At 39.1% G+C, this 23229-nt stretch overlaps 1 protein-coding gene across 2 annotated transcripts in view; it reads right to left on the reverse strand.

Moving 5' to 3' along the window:
* Positions 1 to 23229, reverse strand: part of LOC124283928 (acetyl-coenzyme A synthetase, cytoplasmic-like) — a 40470-nt gene that overhangs the window by 9636 nt on the left and 7605 nt on the right. Inside the window, exons 2-11 of one of the 2 annotated variants that reach the window (XM_046719964.1) lie at positions 19630 to 19721; positions 18721 to 18824; positions 15718 to 15790; positions 9163 to 9238; positions 7368 to 7491; positions 5872 to 5987; positions 4515 to 4707; positions 3234 to 3367; positions 2631 to 2763; positions 1004 to 1060 (exon numbers count right to left, since the gene is read on the reverse strand). In XM_046719964.1, coding sequence (XP_046575920.1) covers positions 1004 to 1060; positions 2631 to 2763; positions 3234 to 3367; positions 4515 to 4707; positions 5872 to 5987; positions 7368 to 7491; positions 9163 to 9238; positions 15718 to 15790; positions 18721 to 18824; positions 19630 to 19721 — 1102 coding nt within the window. Of the gene's footprint in view, positions 1 to 1003; positions 1061 to 2630; positions 2764 to 3233; positions 3368 to 4514; positions 4708 to 5871; positions 5988 to 7367; positions 7492 to 9162; positions 9239 to 11829; positions 11903 to 15717; positions 15791 to 18720; positions 18825 to 19629; positions 19722 to 23229 lie in introns of both variants that reach the window. The other variant, XM_046719963.1, reaches the window with a different exon arrangement.

Consider the following 23229-nt stretch of genomic DNA (forward strand, 5'->3'; position numbering starts at 1 on the left):
TGGTACATCAGGCTGCATGCTGATCTGTGCCGACATCGGTCAATCTTTGATGTACAACCGGTATGATGACCGGCTGATCATCATACAGGCCCAAAACTTCGATGGGAACGGTCTCGGTTGTTGAGATGTAGTAGAAAAACCCTCTAGTCTTCTGCTGCGACGATGGGATGTCTGGGGAAGCAGGATGCTTCTTGAGATGGCGGACTACGCCCCACACCTCTCCACCACTCTAGCGAACACCACACGGGAGGGGAGTCGGCCAACAGCAGTAGACTGGCGAGGGTTCCGTATCAGTCATACTAGACTCTGCATACGCGACCTATCTGCTGTGCGTGACAAACGCAAAGTAAATATTAATAAAAAGGTAGAATTGGATAAATTAGTACCGCAACTGCAGTGTGAATATAATAAACATGGCGCCGTACATCATATTAAAGGCGGATCAGCAGCAGCATAAAAAACGTAATCTGCAATAGTACAGAATTTTCATCAACGTAATCCACTGAAACAAACACGGCGTCCCGTGAATAAACTGTAGAAAAACGACTAAATATCAATATATAATCGTTGAAGGATACTAGCTAAACCTCTATAGATGTCTATACGAGGTAACTAACTAAATATAAATCAAAGGATATAGTGTGTCGGGAGACACAGGCGCTCTCACGTCCAGCTCACTGGGCGAAGAAGGAGAGAGTGAGGCACATGGGTAGAGGTGGCGCCCTCGTTCCCGCGTTTGTGGAAAGGAGGTAACTCGTGGTGAATACTAATTAGTGATTTTAAATTGAAGGGAGCTTCAATTAGGGAGATACAAGTGTTCCACTATGTTCGCAAGAAGAAGAAGACAAGCAAAAAGAGCATGAGTCAGGATAAGGAAAAATTTATGTCTTCTGCACCACAGCGAGGTGTTTCTCTAACAGAAGTTAAACAACTACATGTTTTTACTGATGACAACTTGAGACTGACAAATGTGAGAGAAATCTGGGTATGAGACTGGACTCACAGCTGATCCTGGTTTTGTGGCAGTGGCACCGGGAAGTGGAGTGATCACATGACCTCCCTGAAACCGAAGTATCACAATCACAGAGAACATCAATAAATAGTTACACATAGGTGCATATGAACTAGTTGACCCCAAGCACGCTATGCGTTGAGAAAGTGACATAACAGTCTGGTCCACTTCAATTGAAAGTCTACGCGCACAGTTTCACAAACTCAGACAACAAAATCAATTTTCCCCCAAAGGTATTGTTTGGTTAAAGAGACATCTCTAAAATGAAATTACATCACAATGCTTTGTAGACCATTGTGACATCATCAATTACCATGATGACATCACTAATCTGTCTGCTGGATGGCTGTAATGTTTATACGCAACTCACTAATTATTACTGTTTACAAACTAGAAAAGAATGATTTCTGATGATAAATAGAATCTCATTCTTGTTTCTTTGCTACATCAAATACATCACTTGTCACCGAAAGTAAAAATCTCCTCAGCATGAGTAGGGTCGTAAACAGATATCAACTCAAGTTGATAGATTTGATATCAAAAGGCTCTTGAGTGAGACTGTGTCTTCACTTACACCAGTCTAAGTAAACTTAGGCTCAGTATTATTCGTTACACTGCTATACTGAGTCTTACAAAACCTTGTGGAAGGTCGCGTCAGCTGACCTTTTCAATGGACCAATCAGAACACAGCTTACCAAATCGCGAAAGTTGACATTTGCACATGCCTTTCGAACTTTTACCTCGAAAAAGTTTTGTACCCGAACGATTCCGAATGCTATTTTCCGTACGATTGCTTCCGAGTGATGCACATGGAGCACGCCACAAGAGTGAGTAAATAATCGCAGAAAATAGCTTTTTGTCAGTATTCAAGGATGTCAGCTTTCGGAAATATTAGCTAATGATAGCCATGTCAACAGAAACCCAAAAGCGTATATTCTGCAGGTCATATATCTGTGTTCTATGCAGGTTTTCATTTGTTATGAGATCAGTGTTGGCAACCGGGGAAGAGAAAATCCATTTTGTAAGTCCTGCCAAACCCTAAATAGTAGCCGTTGTCTGATTGGTTAAATCCTTTCGGCCGGCTCGCGTTTGATTGGACAGTCATAGGTCGCTCAAAGGTTACCTGACGTGACGTTCTACAAGGTTTTGTTAGACTCAGTATAGCAGTGTAACTTAGACTGCACTTACACAGAAGCTCACTTCTGTCATGTGTTTCTGTTTTGTTCTGACGGATGTGCGATATAAAACAGATCTGTGATTTTGTGGGGCCACTTGTAATGTTGTTTGCAACTCTAGGTTACTTCACATTAACACTGAGGAGGATCAAACACTTTTATATTGAAAGTATGCTACACATTGAGTTGAGTCAACTGCAGCATTTGAAATTAACGTTGCTCCTTAAGCCCGAAGCCGACTGAAAACCACTCGGACCCACAGTTTTGTTTTCTGCAGGTACTTATGGACAACAGCTTTTTCATCTCCAATAACTAAGAGTATTATTTCCATATCAAAATATAGGGCCTACACATTCTGATCAGGACCCACAACATTTTATGGTTCTGGGTCCTTAGGGCCTGCAGCTATTCAGGGTTAAGGGCAAACTGTACAGTTGACTTACCGTCTCTGTCTGCCAGAACGTGTCTACAATTGCACATTTTCCGTTGCCCACAACCTTGTGATACCACAGCCAGGCCTCAGGGTTGATGGGTTCGCCTACAGTGCCCAAGATCTTCAGGGACTTCCGGGAGTATCTACAAAATAATACAGAACGATACAGACCGAACACATCTGAGCGCCCTAGAACTGCACAGCATCACATTCCTGGACACTATCATACACTTTTCGAGCATAAGCACTGCACTATTTCTTGTGTGTTCTAGTAAATTGCGTAAAAACATGCGACATGTTTCGGTATTATTTGTATTGTTTAACCTACAATCTACACAGAAATATATTCATACATGATTTATCCCTTCAAAATTGATTGACAAAACTACAGAAATGAAGCAGCGATATTTTATCCTTCATTGTTATCTCCCTTGTATTCATCAACGACAAAATGGTAGAAACTGACAATGCTGAGAAATGTTTACTTAAACATGTCAAAAATCAGATTTGCATGTATTATGAGATCAGTCAATGTCAAACAGTGGGTATTAGGCTCTCTTACTAGCACAACTCAAAACACAGGGAGCAAACACAAGGATGAGAGTGTAGTTACTTTGTGACAAAGCTGTCCCCGAACTTCATGAGCGACCTGATGGCTGTGGGGGCGGTGTAGAACTTGGTCACCTTGTACTTGTCTACCACTTCCCACAGTCGTCCAGCATCAGGGTACATTGGCGTGCCCTCAAACTGTGACAGACATACAAACATTTCAACACAGGGATCAGCGTGCATGATAGACTTCTATGTACTAAGGTAAGGACAAAACCTTCATCATCTTTGCGAAATAACACCATTAGTCCCATGGCGATACAACATCTCTATTTCAAAATGCTATGTCATTTTTAATACACATATTGACTAATCAATTATTACAACTGAACTTTATCAATGCTGACATAACCATGTGTTTAAAGCATCCATCTGTCACACCAAAGACACTGGTTTGATTTCCAACATGGGCACAATGCGTGAGTGAGTGAGTTTAGTTTAGTTTATGCCGCACTCAGCAATATTCCAGCTATATTGTGGCGGTCTGTAAATAATCAAGTCTGGACCACACAATCCAGAGATCAACAGCATGAGCGTCAATCTACGCAATTGGGATACGATGACATGTGTCAACCAAGTCAGCGAGCCTGACCACCCGATCCCGTTAGCCGCCTCTTACGACAAGCATGGGTTACTGAAGACCAATGCTAACCCGGATCTTCACGGGTACACAATGCGTGAAGCTGCTGTGATACTGCTATAAGTGTCATAAAACCCTACTCACCCACACACTCACTCACTATTAACGTCAATGGTACAGACACAATGAACACTACAGCAGTGATATATCTCAGGTAATTTTAAAGTGCATGGGAGCAACAAACTCATGAACAAAACTTTATATTTTTTTAAATCCATTGTTTGAAAATCAGAGTCAGTGAGTGAGTGAGTTTAGTTTTACGCCGCACACAGCAATATCAGGGGTGGAAATAACCCATTGCCCGACGTCCGAGTCCAGTGTTTTTTTCTGTCGGGCAAGCAAATTTGAATATCACGCTGTACCGGTGTCCAGTTGACTTTCAAATGTTAATAATGTTGTTTATTTAAAAAATCAACAAGAACACGGACGGTATAGTGGAAAACTTATCAGGGCAAGTGATTTGACATGTGCCACTGTACCCGAGTAGACTAGCAATTTTAAAGTTATTTCCACTCCTGTAATATTCCGGGCTATATGGCGGCGGTCTTTGAAAATCAGAGCTAATCTAACCCCACATTCAATGCACAAATGTTACACTAATTGACTACAACACACGGGACTCAATCTACATCCTCACACACTCACTATGATGCTGGTGGCTCCATTTCCTAGCGGACCATAGCAGACATACGAGTGTCCAGTGATCCAGCCAACGTCCGCCGTACACCAGTACACATCGTCAGGTTGGTAGTCAAACACGTACTTGAACGTCGTCGCCGTGAACAACATGTAGCCTCCAACAGTGTGGAGGACACCTTTAGGTTTCCCTGTTGAACCACTGAAACACACAGATGATTCACATGATTCACAAATTGTACAGCAGGTGAGTTTTGTGTCCTGGAGCATGGTGTCGTCTTCACTGTCTTCTTGTTCTCATTGTGCACTCTCACATGCATGCAATTTCTAGGGTTGCAACGATTCAGTTCGATTCATCAAAAATCAAATCTGTCACCTTACTTTCGATTTTTGATAACCATTATCACTATTTCGATTCGATATTGGAATACCTATTTATATTATTTTCACACAGCCAGAACGTAATTTTGACTCCCAAGTTTCAGTCTTGAGTGCTGAAATAAGGCGAAACGTGATTGGTTGATGCCAGGCTAATTATTCAACGAGAATTGTTGTTAGTAGACATCGCCAAGTTGACGATGGATTTCCCACTAAAAAAGCCGACTCTGAGAGTTAAATGAAGTCTGATGTTTTTACTTGTATGAAGAATCAAATCGAAAATGATCAAATCCAGTGTCCAATATTGAAAATCGAATCGAGGTCTTGGTGAATCGTTGCAGCCCTACTAATTTCAGTGGGAGATATATTGTTTATGATAAATGTATGATGAGGTACAGACACTATCTGGGAAAAGATGAGTTGACCTGTTGCAAACAAATGGACCTCAGACGTTAACAAGCATGAACTTGTCTTTTGTTATTTTGCTGCCATTTCATAAACAATAAGCGTGTTGAATTAGAATGAAGTAATACCACTAAATATTCTTTCAGATTTGCACCATTGTGGCATGAGCAGAGCCAACAGCAGCTGTATCTATGTGCTGGTCTTCTGGACCTCTGACAAACTAATTCCCTTGGGTCATGGACCTCTGACAAACATGCAGTTTCTAATCAAACTTGCCGAAAACAATTTACATTCAATTTTTTAAAGCACTTTTTCTCATGTGAAAACCATGGCTATTCTGTGTACATGCTGTATCACAAGTTCAGTGCTGTGTACATATACAATGGTTGCTAGTCACTGATGATCATGGGACGTATGCACGGACAAGATTAAAGTTCAGTGAATTCATAATCCATGGACACTTTAGTCAGCAGCTCCAGCGATCACAGTCAGCAAAAGACTAAAGAATTAAAGTTGGCTCATTCTGTTGAAAACAAAAAGATGAATCCCACATGACAGATTTTGAAAAAAGGGAGATAATCACCTGGTATACAGCATGAAAAGTGGGTCCTCTGCATCCATCCATTCCGGCTCCGAGATGTCACTACTGTCCTTCATCACATCATGCCACCATACATCACGGTCACTGTGCCAGTTGATCTGCAAGATGTACACCACATGTTTACAAATTGGGCAATGCTATATCAGTAGAACTGCATCATGAGCAATCATCTAGTCACCAGAGGTGCCAACCCTGTTTGAACATGTTGAGTGAGTGAGTGAGTTTAGTTTTACGCCGCACTCAGCAATATTCCAGTTATATGGCGGCAATCTGTAAATAATCGAGTCTGGACCAGACAATCCAGTGATCAACAGCATGAGCATCGATCTGCACAATTGGGAACCGATGACATGTGTCAACCAAGTCAGTGAGTCGACCACCCGATCCTGTTAGTCGCCTCTTACGACAAGCATGGGTTGCTGAAGATCAATTCTAACCCAGAGCTTCACGGGTCATTTGAACATGCTGAAGCTCTGGAATAATTAGTAGGGTAAAATATGGTACCTTTATGCAGTGTATGAAATAAGGCCTGTCCGACTGCCCAAGACGGGTTAGATTTCTGACGGACGGTCTAAATTTACAGCTAGCCATCCGGTGGTCTGGTAAAGTTTTTTAGATAACATGTTCCATACACCTGAGTAATTTTCTTTGGATTGTCTGGTCTGGTTAAATCCATTTTGGGCAGGTAACATTTTGAAATTACCAGCCCTGATGTGTGGCTGGGTTTTTGGCTTATTTCATCCACTGCTTTATGTGAAAAATACTAATCGTTCTAGAATTCTTATTTATTACGATACTTAAACCTACTCTGGCAAGACATCACTGCTCTAGTAATTTCAATGTACACATCAGTTCCTAACAAGCCATCCATGTCTAACATATTTAAACATACATAAATAATGCAATGGGCACTGTAGGTTTGGGTCTTTCAGTTTAACTCTGCACTTTGCAAAATCCCTGCCATGTGGTGGCGGTTTGTACAAATCTAATTTGAATTTCTTGAACAAATTCAGCTTTGTCATGGTGGGAACAGTCCTGTGCAGTTTCAGTTTCATTTGCTCAGTAACTTGTGGGGAGTTTATGTTTGCATTGCAAGGAAATGTATTTTTAGAAAAATATCACATCTAACAAATGCGATCAGCTAACATACCAAATTTCAATTCATCATTAAAGAGCCAAGTAATGGTCATAAGAAATGTCAGCTTTCAGTACATACTGCAAGCATACTACATTTCAATACAAAAACAGATGAGTAATGGTGATGAATGAGTTTTTCAAAATGGTTGTTGTGACTTAGGACAAGCATGCCGCAGAGGAAAGAATCTTGAGAACTTTCGGCTTCAACGGTGCAGGGTTCCTCAGGAGTTTACGACATATGACATAGCTCAATGCTGGACATACAGGCAATGACATGAGTTTCAGTCAGGTGAACTACAAATCTAGTTCTGGCCTTAAAGATGTCCCCCAAACCCTCTAACCTTGAGCTTCCTGTAGGGCCTCTTGGCCGGAGGTTCATCATGGCCGTCCCCATCTCCATCAATCACCTCCTCATCAGACGGTGACAGATGCCGCACTACGATACACTTGGACACCTTGTGGCTTCTGGAATGAATATCATTTAATATGGAGATTTAAATACAGAATCCAAACCAATAGAGTCCATGTGACAAGAAACTAACTGCAATTCATTGTAGCCAAGCAATTCTTCTTGTGAATGTTTCCATAAACCAACAAATACACTCATGGAAACGAATAAGGGAACACATGAAAGTACAAGTGTTCCTTTATTCTTTTCCAGGGCCCCTATTCTCGAAAGGATCCTAGCCCTAGGATATCGTAACTTTCCTCCTAGGGTCTGGGATAGGTGTCCTACCTTATTCTCGAAAAATATCCTAGCGCTAGAATATCCTAACTTAGGACAAATACTAGGATAGGTTCTGACTTGTCCTAAGTCTATCTTAGTGGAAGTCAACATGGTATGGTTCTAGTTTGTTCACCAATTTTGACGTCAAACAAAATAACTCGCCTAAATTACATTTGAATTTACAACAGCACACAGTTTTGATGAGTTAAGAAGAGTTTTTTGTGTATACATTATCAATGTATCGGTAATGAATATACACACTTGTTGCAATGCACATATTCTTTAGATCTACAAAAGAGATTTGTTCAGTTCTTACCTATTCTCAGCCTTTTTAATCACAACTTTACTGTCACATTGCCGTGAAATTTCAATGTCCAGGCCAACTTGATAGGGGAAGTAACTCCTGTTTATTTCCTAAGTGATATTTAGGGGAATCCCCAACTTAATTAATGTTTTTCTATCTCACCTTCTGAAGAGCTCACTATCCTAGCTAGGATCGGTAGCTCAAGTTAGGACAGAGACAGGATCGTGTCGAGAATGGGTCTTATCCTAACAGTAGGATGTCCTAACTCCTGTCCTAACTAGTTATGATCTGTCTTAGCTGGGACACTTTCGAGAATAGGCACCCTGGTTTCTTCACAAGGTATGTATTGTACTGTGGGTGAAAATTTGGAAATAAAGGAACACTTGAGTATATGTCAGGCCTGCTGTTTCCCCATTGGTTGACACAGATAGGGGATTTCTTGTGTTGCATTATTTGACTGAATGATGTCATTGACTACTTGTACTGATGTATTGCAGCTATTTTTGTATTAATAATTAAATAAGCAGGATGTGAGTTTATTATTCTGATGCATATTGACATATTCATTTAAACACATTTACTTCATGTATTTGACATTACGGAGTTAAAATCTGATGTGAAAAGTTTACATACATCTGCCGCACATTCTTACACAGTGTGCACACTGTCATCTACAGACTGCATGATAGCAAAAAAGTTAACCTTCAATGATTATCGGGCACATAGTTTCATGAATAACTTGGAGTGACTTGGAGTTTGTATAGTTTAACGCTGCTTTTAGCAATATTCCATTAATATCACAGCAGGGAACACTAGAAATGGGCTTCACACATTGTACCTACGTCTTCCGGGGTCTTCGGCATGATGAGCAAATGCTTTAATGACTAGGAGGACATTTCAGTAAAAATTATGTACACTCATACAATGGATCCTGATGAAATAATATCAAAAGAACCCTCTTAATTTTGAACATTCACAACTTCTAATTTTAAACACACTCCAACAACTGGTTATGGAGGGATGATTTATCTCCATAAAACATACAGCACCACCCACAATCCCCAGCCTTGTTTCCTCTGGGCTGACTTATAGTGACAGTACTTACCTCTCTCCACTCAACCTAATGGCTTCATCCACAATTTGTTTGAGATTCAGAAGTTTGGTGCCACGCCACACACCATCTAGAGTAGAAAACAATGAGTTGTAGGACTTTGCTGTGCTCACATTCATCACAATTACATTAAACAACATAGACTCGTTAAGTAAACATATCATCCATAACGAACAGAAAGACAAAGCCATTAAAACAGTAAGTGACACTGCACTTCGTCATTCTGATAAATCCAGCAGTAATGAAATAATTATGTTTCAGTTTAACCCAGTGGCAATTAACACCACCGCTAATGGTGAGTGAGTTTAGTTTTACACCGCTTTTAGCAATATTCCAGCAATTTCAAGGCGTAGGACACCAGAAATGGGCTTCACACATTGTACCCATGTGGAGAATAGAACCCGGGTCTTCGGCATGACGAGTGAACACTTTAACCATTAGGCTGCTCCACTGCTCCTCATTAATGGCGATTGAGGAATCTTATTGCCGTTTATTGAAAGATGCTGTTGTTTTTTCTGGCAACTTGATGGTTACAATTCCACGTAATTACAACACTAACTGACAGCTGAAGACTGCATCACGTTCAGTGTTGTGATGAATAATATGTAATCTTTAATTAATTTAAATTCAAACTGGCATACAAAGACACAGATTCCAACTATAATGAACTGATATGTATAACCCAGTTACTTTCAGCATTGCATAACTTACAGTCAAGTAGACCTCTGCATTCAAAATAAAAGTTAATGACTAATAATCACACTAACTATTGTATCCATGATAATTTCAAACAGCTACTGATTATAATCATGACAATCAAGACCACAAAGCAATGCCTCATACACAATAAATACACCAATACCAGCCCTGCACCTTCAGCCATACTACGCCTTCCTCTAATAAAGCATGTCAAGGCAGCATTTGTCACCCTCCCTCCAATCAGCATCTACCCAGGTGGTGTTTATGACAATATTTATTACGTAAAACATATGCCGTGATAAAGTGCTTTGCTAACCATGCAAATCATTTTGTGACATACCACTCAAAAGATGTTACGTACATTGATTTTTTTTCAAATGACTATAGCTGATTTATGGCCCATTCATAACTACTCGCCTCTTTCCGTGACCTACAAGAAGACTCGTACCTGTATAGTACACCATTATTGAATTGTGGCAAACAATCAAATCGCTCAAAGTCAAAGTAAAATGTGAAATGAGGTCAAATAGTTTCTTTGTGATTATCAATTTTCATTATTATTTCCATGAATATTCTTGTTACTGATATTCGTTTATGACAAAGAAATTTACTTCAAGTGACTTTCGTGTTAAACAAATTTGTTCTTCTTGTTTTCTAGGAGTAGCCATGTTTGGGAATTTAGAGTTATCTTTCCTTGGAAAAAGTCCTAGACTATTTTCATCTCCATGCCCATTTGCGCTTAGACAAGGCCCTGTCGTAAATATGGCCATGCAAAGGGTGTGAGTCGCCATCTGGCTTGCCAGAATGACACAAGTAGTTACGAATGATTTGCGGCCATAATAGATTATTAACTACAGTCATTGTTGTTATATGGAAAAATTGTGACTTCTTTAACTTCTATTGAGTAGCATATTTTCAGAATAATGTTACCTGTGTTTCATGAAATGCCAGGAACATATTTAAAACAAAACGATAAACATATACATAAAAGGAATACTAGTATGTCATTATTACCATAGCATAGAGAAAATGGTCAATGTGTTCCATTTTGAGGTACATATAATGTACAATTCATTATTCACACAATGACTGTCATGACAATGAGGAATTTAATGAGGAATGGCCACACAATATACACAACAGAAAATATTATACACCATATTCTATTATTATGAGGATGTAGATATATTTCAATTTATTTACAACAGGGATGTTTTTTAACACAAGTTATTGGCATCGTAAGCATCAACCTATGCAGTTTAGCCATGATCGATTGCAATGAAAGGTTCATTTATTCAATTTTCAATGCTTTTGTTTATTTGAGTTCAAATCTTTTGTTGATTTCAGAGGTATTTTAACTTTCCATACAACACAATAATGTAAAAGTAAGCTTCATCAACTTCATTAGTCCTGTTATCAGTGATGTACAGGTCATTTTGACCACCTGTAACTCAAAGTACATGAAATGGGAATTTGTATATTCTCAGTTAGGAAGTTTTTCTGACACTTCATGCAGAATTGGTCTCGATATTGGCCACTTAGTTTGTCAAAATATATCAATGAATTTTATCACATTTTCAAAAGCTTAAAAAGACTTAGTTTGTCATGTGCAGAGCAATACTTTTAAAATATTTGTGTATTCAGTTATTGTACAATATGGCCCAGGGCCTAGATATTCGAAGCTCTCTTAGAGCTAAGATAGTCGTAAGTGCCATCCATTAACATTAACTTATGAATATCTTAGCGCTAAGAGAGCCTCGAAAATCTAGGCCCAGGTAACTGGCGTGACATACAATGCTAGCATCCAGCACTAATATCCTGAAATGATCATGATATTGATTACGTCACTGAAAGTGTACCCACAAAGTACACTTGAAATGTGTCCAATTTCTTTTAGGGCATATTTTTAATAGATCAAGGTCACCAAAGGGGAATAACTCCCAATGCAACTAGAAGACAGACCTGCAGTCATAACTGCTAAACATTTGGCATCTATGATTCTGTCTGCTAACGACTCCGAGGAATATCCAGCGAACTACAACAAATTAATAACACACTGATGAATCAATAAAATTAACATCAAGACTTCACACACCATATACAAATTAACAGACGATCTATGCAATACAAAATGTTAACAAATTCATAATTAATTTTCTACAAATATTCTGAACTATCAGTCAGTGTTAAAAAAACAATCATTAGAGTAATTTAATCCAAAAATATATCATGCTTTCAATCATTATTATTTCTGTAATAATGTGTTACAATAGTTGCAGAAATTCTTCACTAATGATTATCATATCCCGGGTTGGATAAAGTCATGTGACTATAACCTTCTAGCGCCTAACAGGCAGCTTGGGTTATCCGGGGTAATAAGAATCAGATTCTGATTAAGCGCCGCGAGCAATCACTTGGTGTTTGGAAACGTGCGCTATAGAAGATGACTTATTATTATTATTATGAGAAAGATTTACAAGAAACACTGTTCTTACACTGACATAAATAGATATTTACATTAATATACCTTCTACTCAAACACAAACAATACAGACCGAGTGTAAAGTTAATCAGGATGAAGAACAGTCAGACTAATCTAAGAATTATCTACCACGTCACATGCAACATGCAAAACAAAATGGTTAGGGAATAATGTGAGGTTAGGGAATAATGTGCGGTTAGGAAATCATGTGAGGTTAGGAAATCATGTGACGTTAGGGAGTTGTGTGAAGCTAGGGAATTGTGTGAGAGAAAAACCATCCCAAGGAAGAAGTAGTCATCACAAAAAAGTGGTGTTATTTAGGTAGCAACGATAAGAGACCATGGGTCCTTGAGAAAGATGGACATTCTGTCATAATATTGTGCTCCTTAGACGGAAATCAGACATGACTACACAACATCATTTAGAAGGTGGTCAGATGTTATATTTGGGTTACAGTTTCTCGGTAAAGTATGGATTCTAGCACTTTAGTTAGGTTGGATCCCATCCTGGATCTAAACCCACACTCTCAAATCTAGGCACCTAATCGCCAGCACACAAAGTCAGCCATCTAACCCACTCTGCCACCATGAGTGATGTAAACGTATCCTATCTAAGATGGCGATCTGTGAGAAAAGAGACACAACACAGCCATTCATGGGCAAAATGTTTTATTAATTTCTACATTCTAAGGTTTTCTATTTTAGCATTAACATGAAATTAAGCATTTCAAAACTTCTACTTTTCTGGTCCTGCTAACATTTTGAAAAATTAATTACAACTTTATCAATAACTTCTGATTTAATATATTAAGCGCCATTTTCATCCAGATTCTTAGAGTTATCAAGATGAAGGAGAGGTGAGGTGAAATTGGGTTTTACGTCGTGCTTGAGAATATTTCGCTCATATGACGACGTGCATGCATGTGTATGTGCATGTGCGGCTGCTTGTACTAGCCCAGACTTAAGCTGGTTTTATAGTGCTAGCCCACTGAGATACCATGCCACAGTGAAGCATGAATACCCCACTCAGACACATTATACTGACTCGTGGCCGACCAGTCCTTGATGTACCCATTAATGCCGAGCGCCAGGCAGGGACCAACAAGTACCATATTTTAACGTCTTTTGGTATGACGCGGTCGGGGATCTCCGGGCGGACGCTCTAACCACTACACCACAGAGGCGGTCGGTATAACACTGGAATCATATACCATGAGATTTGGCAGTTGGTATTGGATACAGGTGTGATTTTCATGAACACATATGCCGAGCACCGAGCGCCAGGCAGGGACCAACAAGAACCATATTTTAACGCCTTTTGGTATGACGCGGTCGGGGATTGAACACGCGACATTCCGCTCTTCGGGCGGACGCTCTAACCACTACACCACGGAGGCGGTCTTATCAAGATGAAGGGACGACAACCAAATACTGTAAGTATGTATGCATCTTGTTACAAACAGCAGATGAATGTTAAAAACAGGCAATGGATACCAGTACCAAGTAGCACACAGACACAACTGACATTTGCTCCAGATGTGAGGTCAAACAAACCACTGAGATGGTCTAGATGAAACATCCCAACCGATCCAAGCTCACAACACTAATCAATGGACACATCAATAGCTGTTTCGTTGACAGACAGCAGCATACTGACAATATATTATTCATAGGTTGCAGTATAAAATCCATACGAGTTGTTGAACACAGTGTTTGCCCGTAACCCTGGAAAGCTGTAGGCCCTAAGGGCCCAGAACCATAAAAGGTTGTGTGTCCTGATCAGAATGTGTAGGCCCTATATTTTAAAATAATACTCTTAGTTATTGGGAATGAAAAGCTGTCGGTCATAAGGAACTGCAGAAAACAAAAGATGTGGGTCCGTGTGGTCTTTGGCGGTTTCGGGCCAAAGGACAGACGTTAATTTCCAACGCTGGTTGGACACTGAAATGACTACACAGCGCTCTATGTAGTCCTGCCCTATTAAAATCAAAGGTCTGATCGAATGCTGAAACTCATGAGATACGAAACACAGCATGTCCAATGAAAAGGTTAATTAGAATTTGGTCAATTATCATTTCTCGAAAAATGGAATAATTTCTGCGAGGCATCAAAACACTTCCAGTATGGCTGCCAGTTCTGTTAACTGAGAACTGACAGCTGTGTATTCCTCTGTTTTAACAACAACTTCAACTGGTCAGTGATACATATCTACACATTGTTCTGAGAAAGTCTAAGATAGAGTTAAAGGCACTATATCACACCACACTTCTCTAACAATAAATAATGCATTTCTCTCAATAACTATCAGCCCTCGGGGAAGCTACCATATAATTTATCCCCCTAAAATTATGTATTTAGATTACAATATTAAAATAAAAAGTTCAAAAGAATTAATTTTTGATTAATTTTTCAATGTACAGAGCAATTCTTTACATTCCATATATGGCAAGTGTTCTCTGTTTGGAAGCTGTTTGGCTCGAAGTTTCAATTATCTATTTCAGGCAAGTCATAAGGGATAGTAAGTCTTTTATTGCATCAATAGGAAGGTAAAATGAGTGCATATGCCCCAACATATTGTATAAAATGTGTGACGTGCCTTTAACTTCCTCTGCTGGTATTTATAAGTCATATTAATTACCTGTGAAATACAGGTTACCTTCACAAAGTCACAAAATATATTATCAGCTATATGCATTAATATGAACTAGGAAATGCTAAAGTCCAAAGAAAGACATCTGCTGCAGGCTTCGGGCAGAATAATAGCAGATGAACAGATCTAGATAAATCCCCATACTATGGCTGCATGTTATACCGGTAACTGTCATATCACCAACATCAGTCGGCAGCTTGGAGCGTCAGTGTGTTATTTCTTAGCCAATAATATTCTGGTTTGTTCGCTTGTTTCTTGTCTACATATGCACTCAACATGATCAACACTATTCCAATATTATCATATATTCCTGGCTGTAAATAATCTAATCTGGAGAAGACAATCCAGTGGTTGACATATTGAGCACCATCAATCAACCAATCACCAAGCCTGACCACCCAAGCTGTGTGTAACCAAGGGGATTAACTGTTTCTGTACATTCTAGCAGTCCATAACCTGGGGACCACTAATTGCAACCATGCAGGGAACAAAGCCTCAACAGTTTACAGCAAGCTGACAATGGCATGACCTCTGAGCCACTTTCTACCCATTGCTGGTCCAGGGGGATTACTTACAAATCCTGCTGTCATGTTGACCACACATAAATAATAAACTGATTGTCATGATTATAAACTCTCAGTCACATATAAAGCAATGGATAACTATTTTCCAGAAAAGAGCATCCGTGATGCCATGGTTTATTTGTCCCTGAGTCAAACCTGCAAGGATGATAATGTTAGCGTTGGAGCTGTGGAGGCGCTGAGTGACGGCAAGGTCAGAGTACCCTGCAAACTAAGCAAGACGAGAGTGTGCTGGTTAGTAGACAGAGAACAGTGGAAAAAAGAAAGAGCAGATTAGAGCATGATACAACATAGCACTAAAGATGAAAACACCGAAAGTTACACGACTCAGCTTTTAATGAGAATATACACATGTATTTCAATCTCTCCTGATATTTTTGTTTTCTTTGTTTAATGTCGCCTTCAAAAGTATTCCATCTGCATTATGACCTGTAAATAATTGAGGTTGGACCAGACAATCCAGTGATTGATGTAATGAGTATTGATCAATGCTAAGAGAATGACATGCTATCTACAACATGACTCAGCCTAACCAACCAATCCTTTAAACTGCCTCATAAAGCTGGCATAGGTCGCAAGATAAGAATTCTAAACCAGAGTCGCCAAAACATTTTCGTGTAATGACAAAAACATTGTATGACATCCTCTCCAAGCAATCATTCTTACCTATAAGAGATCTTTCAAAAGGTAAACAGCAGATATTTCAAGTACGCTATTATACCTATGTTAATGAAAACAATTTACAATGAAATACACAAATACTTCACCATGGTTTGGTTCACTGGTTGTTTGCATTAAAGATATGAGTCTTGAACACGGAAACGCTGTATTGTTATTTGAACAAATATTAAACATGATTTTCAAGCGGAATTTTAATTGCAAATCTGTGACTTACTCTGACACAAAGCAATGACATATCTTGTTTGTTTATTTTTAACACCACACTCTGCGATATTCCAGCTATATAGTGGCGGTCTGTAAATAATCGAGTCTGGACTTGACAATCCAGTGGTCGATAGCATGAACATTGATCTATGCAGTTGTGATACAATGACATGTGTCAACCAAGTCAGCGAGCCTGATCACCCAATCCCATTAGTTGCCTCTTACGACAAGCATGGGTTACCGAAAATCAATTCTAACCCAAATCTTCATGCGTGCATGGAGACATCTATAACTACAATGCTGAATATAGTTTCTGTCTGTTCCTTAAATTACTATTAATACAACAATATAATTTGGGGATCCTTTTTTTACAAATAATATGAAGTGTCAGTTCAGCAAATTTACCACAAAAGTGGTCTATCTATCATGCTTATATCTAACAGCAATCAGTCCTTTTAATCAACATGATCAAATGAAAGAGTGAGTGAGTACGGTTTAACGCCGCTTTTAGCAATGTTCCAGCAATATCACGGCGGGGACACCAGAAATGGGCTGCACACATTGTACTTATGTGAGGAATCGAACCCATGTCTTCGGCGTGACGAGCCAAAGCTTTAACCACTAGGCTACCCCACTGCCCCGATCAAATGAAAGAGTACGCTGAAGCGTAATATACAACAAATAATTGTATTTTCCGTATTCAGAGTTCAATCGTTGGCCAGTTCAGCTGACTGACATATATTATTGCCCTGATTACAACAGCTGGCAAATCAACACAATCAATAACTAACAACTGGGACTGAGCATAGGCTGATACATATACATATGACATAGCTTTCATAGGGATGATATTATTGATGCTTGCTCTGTAACTACATTGAAAATACAAAAAAATCAACTTAATTGCGCCAGACAGCCAACTTATAGATAAATGTACTTTTTCCTTGACATATAAATCATGACAACTCAAAATTAAGAAAAAAGGCATCATGGCTAAACTGCAATGGCAACGTTAAAAGAAGTCCTGAAGGGCACACATTCACCAAGTTCAAAGATCCACATTGACCAAAAGTATTTCTCTAACTGGCACATCTATACATCCCTTTGAGTGTCTTGTGGAACCTTTGAAAATACCAAAACTGAATCCAAGTCCACGTTCGTTAACTGATTTAACACAGAAACGTGAACTGATATTATGTTCCAGTGAGTGAGTATGGTTTTGCGGCGCTTTTAGAAATATTCCAGCAACATCACCGCAGGGGACACCAGAAATGGGCTTCACACATTGTACCCATGTGGGGAATCGAACTCGGGTCTTTGGGGTGACGAACAAACGCTTTAACCACTAGGCTACTCCGCCGCCACGATATTGTGTACCAAACCATGAGTGAAGTCATGTGCACTACATTTGCTTTCAAATCTCATTCTATAAAAAAAAAATCAAAACTACATTTAGCAGTATAATAAACAAAAAAATTTATGAATGCCTTATAAACATCAAACCCATGGGTAAAATACCCAAATAAGTAAAAGCTGATCTGGAGCTCTGAACTGATGAACTAATCTCTATGTAAACTATTTTTAAAACTAAGACAATTTTCATACATATTTTATAATGAAGGATTAATCTTTAAGGCAACAAAAACTTTATAATACTGCCCCGAGAAAATGTGTTCCTGGTGACAAGTTCTTGACAGAATACATCTGAGTATAATGACTTTGTTTCCATCTAACTTACTTCCTGAATGATTTCATATAACTGATCATATTTTAGATGAATTGTGCCAGCAGGATCATTTTAATTAAATTACACCTTTTACCCAAAAATGACAAATTGCAATGAAATACACAGATACAGATAGTGGTGTCCTGATATGATTATTTCCAAATGGATACATGTGATGTTGGCATTACAATTGTATGATTATCATGTATAACTTCATTAGGCATTAATTTTCCTCTGTACCAATGTATCAGTTAATCATGATTATCCTAGTTGTTATGGTAACCAGAAACACAGTTATTGTTTTATTTACATTACAACGTGCAACAAAAACATAACAAAGCATTAAAACTGAAGCAAAGTAAGCATGGCGAGAATGAAGAGACGTGAAACGAATACGGCTAGTGCTCAAGCTACAACTAAACCAACAAAGCTCTGTAAGGTACAAACAGAAGCAATGCCAGTTAATGGAACCAAAAGGTACCAAACAATGTTAAGTGGAGGAGTGTACTACAAGCATCATGAGGTCATACCACAATGGAATGAATGGCTCCTATCCTGGCACAGGCCAACATGGCTATCGTCAGCTCCACGATCATCGGCATGTAGATTGCCACACGATCCCCTTTCTTTATTCCTGGAAAATAATAATAGAATAATAACATTACAATATTTATAATAACATTGCATCATGTCAAAATGTATTGAAATGAATGGTGCTTTTACCAACACAGTTTCATGTTCCGACATGCTTATAGGTTGTACCATGATGCCACTCGAACCAAAACATAATGCTGGTACACTGAATTACTGGTGTTTATCAAGGATGGCCGCAGTAACCAAAGGCCCTCGTGTCTTTGCGCGGATTAATATTTTTTTTTAAATACATAAAAATTTGAGATGACCCCCGACTCTAAATGCTTCACAGTACAATACATTATGACAAGGCCGGACACCTCGATGCACCCCACCCGACAGTTTGCCGATCACTACGCTACAATCGCATGCAATCGATCAGAACTTAATGTAAACATAATCATGGATGATTGGCCTATCGAGCACCACTCGTTTCACCTACCAATTCTTTATTGTTATTTCTGCAAGTTGGTTGAAACCCGATTGTGACTCTCAACTAAATTATCTTGGCACAAATGGATGAGGATGTGTCCGCACAAAAGAAGGAGGGGAGAGAGTTGTAGGTGTTTATATCGAGCCCTGAGTACCTTAGAGAAACTTTGAAAAGTCAACCCTTGAGCATGCTGGTCAATCCGATCACTTTATACACTACCCGTTTTGTGCTGTCCATTTCCTTGTTTTGTTTAATTGTAAGTACAATACCAAGTACAATACCATAACCTCAAAACGCGTGCTACTTAGAATAGTCAGACAGAACTTAAATAACAACCGTTGTCTCTCAAATCAGTTGTGGCTGTTATACTCACCCTGAGCCTTGAGAACGTTGGCAAACTTGCATACTTTCTGCAGCAATTCCTTGTAGGTTATTTTACCATGGTCGTTGGGGTCATTCCCTTCCCTGGAAAAGACAAGGCATTTGGAATAACAGGATTATATGTTGTGCTGTGCTGTGCTGTGCTGTGCTGTGAGGTGAGGTGAGGTGAGGTGCAGTTAAATGTCGCAAATTCATGATTATACCACATATATTCTGACTGACTGAATATGGTTTTACACCACTTTTAGCAATATTCCAGCAATATCCCGGCGGGGGACACCAGAAATGGGCTTCACACATTGTACCCATGTGAAGAATCGAACCCGGGTCTTCAGCGTGAAGAGCAAACGCTTTAACCAGTAGGCTACCCCACCGCCCTATATTACCACATATATGTCGACATTAACAAGAGAATGTTAGTATTTCAGTCCTATTACTGTGTAACTTCCTTAAGTGGCATTTTTAGATGCTGGTATGATGACGAAGAACAATATTATGTGGATTGACAACTTCTTTATTGCAATGAATGCAACGTATCATCACTGCTTGATAACAGTGTTACTATCTAAACTGAAATGTCACATCCATTGCAATATAGAAGTTGTTAATCCAGTCTGCAGGGCTGTACATGAAGGCCCAAAAGGTAACACCTTCGGGGAAAACCCATGACATGAGTTCCACCAGAAGTTACAGTATATGACCCATGAAAATCCGGGCTGCAATTGATCTTAAGTAACCCACGCTTATTGTAAGAGGCGACTAACGGCATTGGGTGGTCAGGATCGCTGACTTGGTTCACACATGTCAATGTATCCCAACTGCGTTAGATCGATGCTCATGCTGTTGATCACTGGATCATCTGGTCCAGACTTGGATTATATATAGACCACCACCATATAGCTGGAATATTGCTGAATGTGGCATTAAACAACAAACCAACCAACCAAAGTATCATAGAAGTTTGATGTCATTAGAAAATGCCACCTTGAGTCCGTTTCCACCACTGTGTCTGGCATGTATAACATCAGAGTGCAAAATTTGAGCCATGCAGCTGGACTGACAGGTCTAATAAATTGCTTGTCCAAATTTAATGTACACACTTCATCACGTTTCACTGATGTGCGAAGAATAATTACTGAAACGTTCATAGCAATACTAAAGGTCATCATCTAAATGCCACACACAACATTAATCATATCCTTTATCTTATTTTATTATTTAATTAAATCTTCAAAAAAGATCAGCCAAAACTGTCTTTTAAAACCATCTTTTAAAAGTTTCTTTTCCAAGACAGTCATTGATGGTCAGAGAGGATCTAATTTGAATTTTAAGCAATCAAATCAAGATAATAAGCACTGTAAGGTAAGAGAATCCAGGTCAGTAATCATATCCCTGATATCTGCACCAACAGCAGTTTCAGTGTCGTGGACAATGTGGTGACCTGCACATGTTATCAATGGGGGCGTATGTGGAGGACTGTAGCAGGACTGTAGCAGCACAGATAACATGACATCACAGTCATGATAACAGGTGCATGCTGGTGTGTAGTATCATGAAAATGTGAATGAGAAATTGCCCTGCATGTACATGGATACTGGTTTCTTGCATCATCATCATCTTTATATGAGTGATTGAGTGTTAATACCACTTTGAACCCGGGTTCGAATCCCCACATGGGTACAATGTGTGAAGCCCATTTCTGGTGTCCCCTGTTGTGATGTTGCTGGAATATTGCTAAAAGCGGCGTAAAACCAAACTCAGTCAGTCAGTAACACCACTTCGAACAATCTTCTAGGTATATCACAGCATCTCAGCTTAATGTTTTGAGTGAGTGAGTGAGTTTAGTTTTGCGCCTCTCTTAACAATATTTAAGCAATATCACACAGGGGGACACACAATGGGCTTCACACATTGTACCTATGTGGGGAATCGAACACAGGTCTTCAGCGTGATGAACGGACACTTTAACCATTAGGTTATCCCACTGCACCCTTAATGTTTTGAGGACAGGTCAAAGTGATTCAGTTCTCATTCACCATTTGGGAAAAACAAACAAGAACAGGTAAGGTGCTAACAAACCTACAAAGAAAATAGGGGCAAGCAGCGATTTAAATAGCTCAACATTTATTTGACAGTTATATTAATGGACAGCCCCAGTTCCCTTTCAATGAAGACTAAATCATGTGCTTGCATCTGGTGTAAATCAAATCACAAGAATATCCGAGACAAAATACAATTTGTTTGCACCTGAAGAAACCTTTTTCAAGTTTAGATTGTTAGATTACAATTTCTTACAAGGATCAGTGTCGTGATATGAGAAGCCAGCAACTGTGTCTCACAAAAACTTGCAACATCATCGTTTGACCTTCATTGTCATAAATTATCTTTGCAGTAGGAAGTGCTCTGATAGCCTATCCATGTTTGCAAGCCATTGTGTCCCCCTACCAGGCCAGCACTTAATGTGTATGCTATCAGGTGTTCACAGAATCAAAATTGTCTTTTGCTTTAGCAATCAAATATATCTTACCTTTAAACAAGGTAGGAAACTGGCATTGGAATAATATTCCATCAAAAGAGAGTACTATGTTGCATGTGAATTCAAGAACAGGATTTAAACAAGTTAATGAACACCAATTGAAGAGACAATAATGGTTGGGCAGAGCTACAATAGTGTATTTACCTTTGGTTCAATTTTCGATTCAGGTGTTTTCCATTTTGGTGCAGTCCAGTATTAGCATTCTGAATGAGCCTCTTCACTGGCCAGTTCTTTATGCAGTCAAACCAATGCTGTCACCTAGTTGGTTGTAACACCATACAAAATGGAGGCAGCAGAGGTTATGCCAATGCTGCATGACCCACAATGATGGCTTCGATCTTAAGTATGAGTGCATTTTGCATTTAAAAATAGAAATAACTTTGAGGATAAAACATGCAAAATCAGTTACACAGACGCCAGCAATAAAGCCTGCAACACCTCTAACATGTAACATCACCTGAAAGACATCACAATTTGTCAACCGAAAAGACTGGCACCAATGAATCACTATCCCCTTAGTCGTCTGTCAATGAACTAAAAGAAGACAAATATGGATAATTACAATTACAGGAAGTACTCAAAACGAAACTGTCACACAACACCATGAAATATACACTGCTGTATCAAACAACTGTCGGCTACCTAGCAAGTGATATAACACCCTATGGACAGTTCAATCTGAAGGCTTCAAATACTTGGTAAGTGTTCTCGAACGAAGATATGAGTTGCGTAGTAGAATTTATGTTACAGAAACTGTATGGCCTCATATTTATAGAAATGTTGTCCGTCACGTTAAAAAACATTTGAACAGTGCTCAGTACATTGCCATAACTAAAGATTCCTGGTATTCTCTATTGAATCGAAATATTCGAAATCAAGACTTCTGTACTATCTTAGGCAATGATGACATATCTTTGCAGCTCTAGTTCTGTGTACATCAGTCTGTAAATATAACATAAACTGAGCATACTGAAAAAACAATTTGACCATATCTGGCTTTCTGACTAATTGTTACTGGGCCAATCATCCAAAACAGCAGTGTACTAAGTCTCACGT

Source organism: Haliotis rubra, unplaced genomic scaffold, assembly GCF_003918875.1.
Source record: "Haliotis rubra isolate DU_JTF1 unplaced genomic scaffold, ASM391887v1 Scf325, whole genome shotgun sequence".
In the NCBI taxonomy this organism is placed as follows: Eukaryota; Metazoa; Mollusca; class Gastropoda; order Lepetellida; family Haliotidae; genus Haliotis; species Haliotis rubra.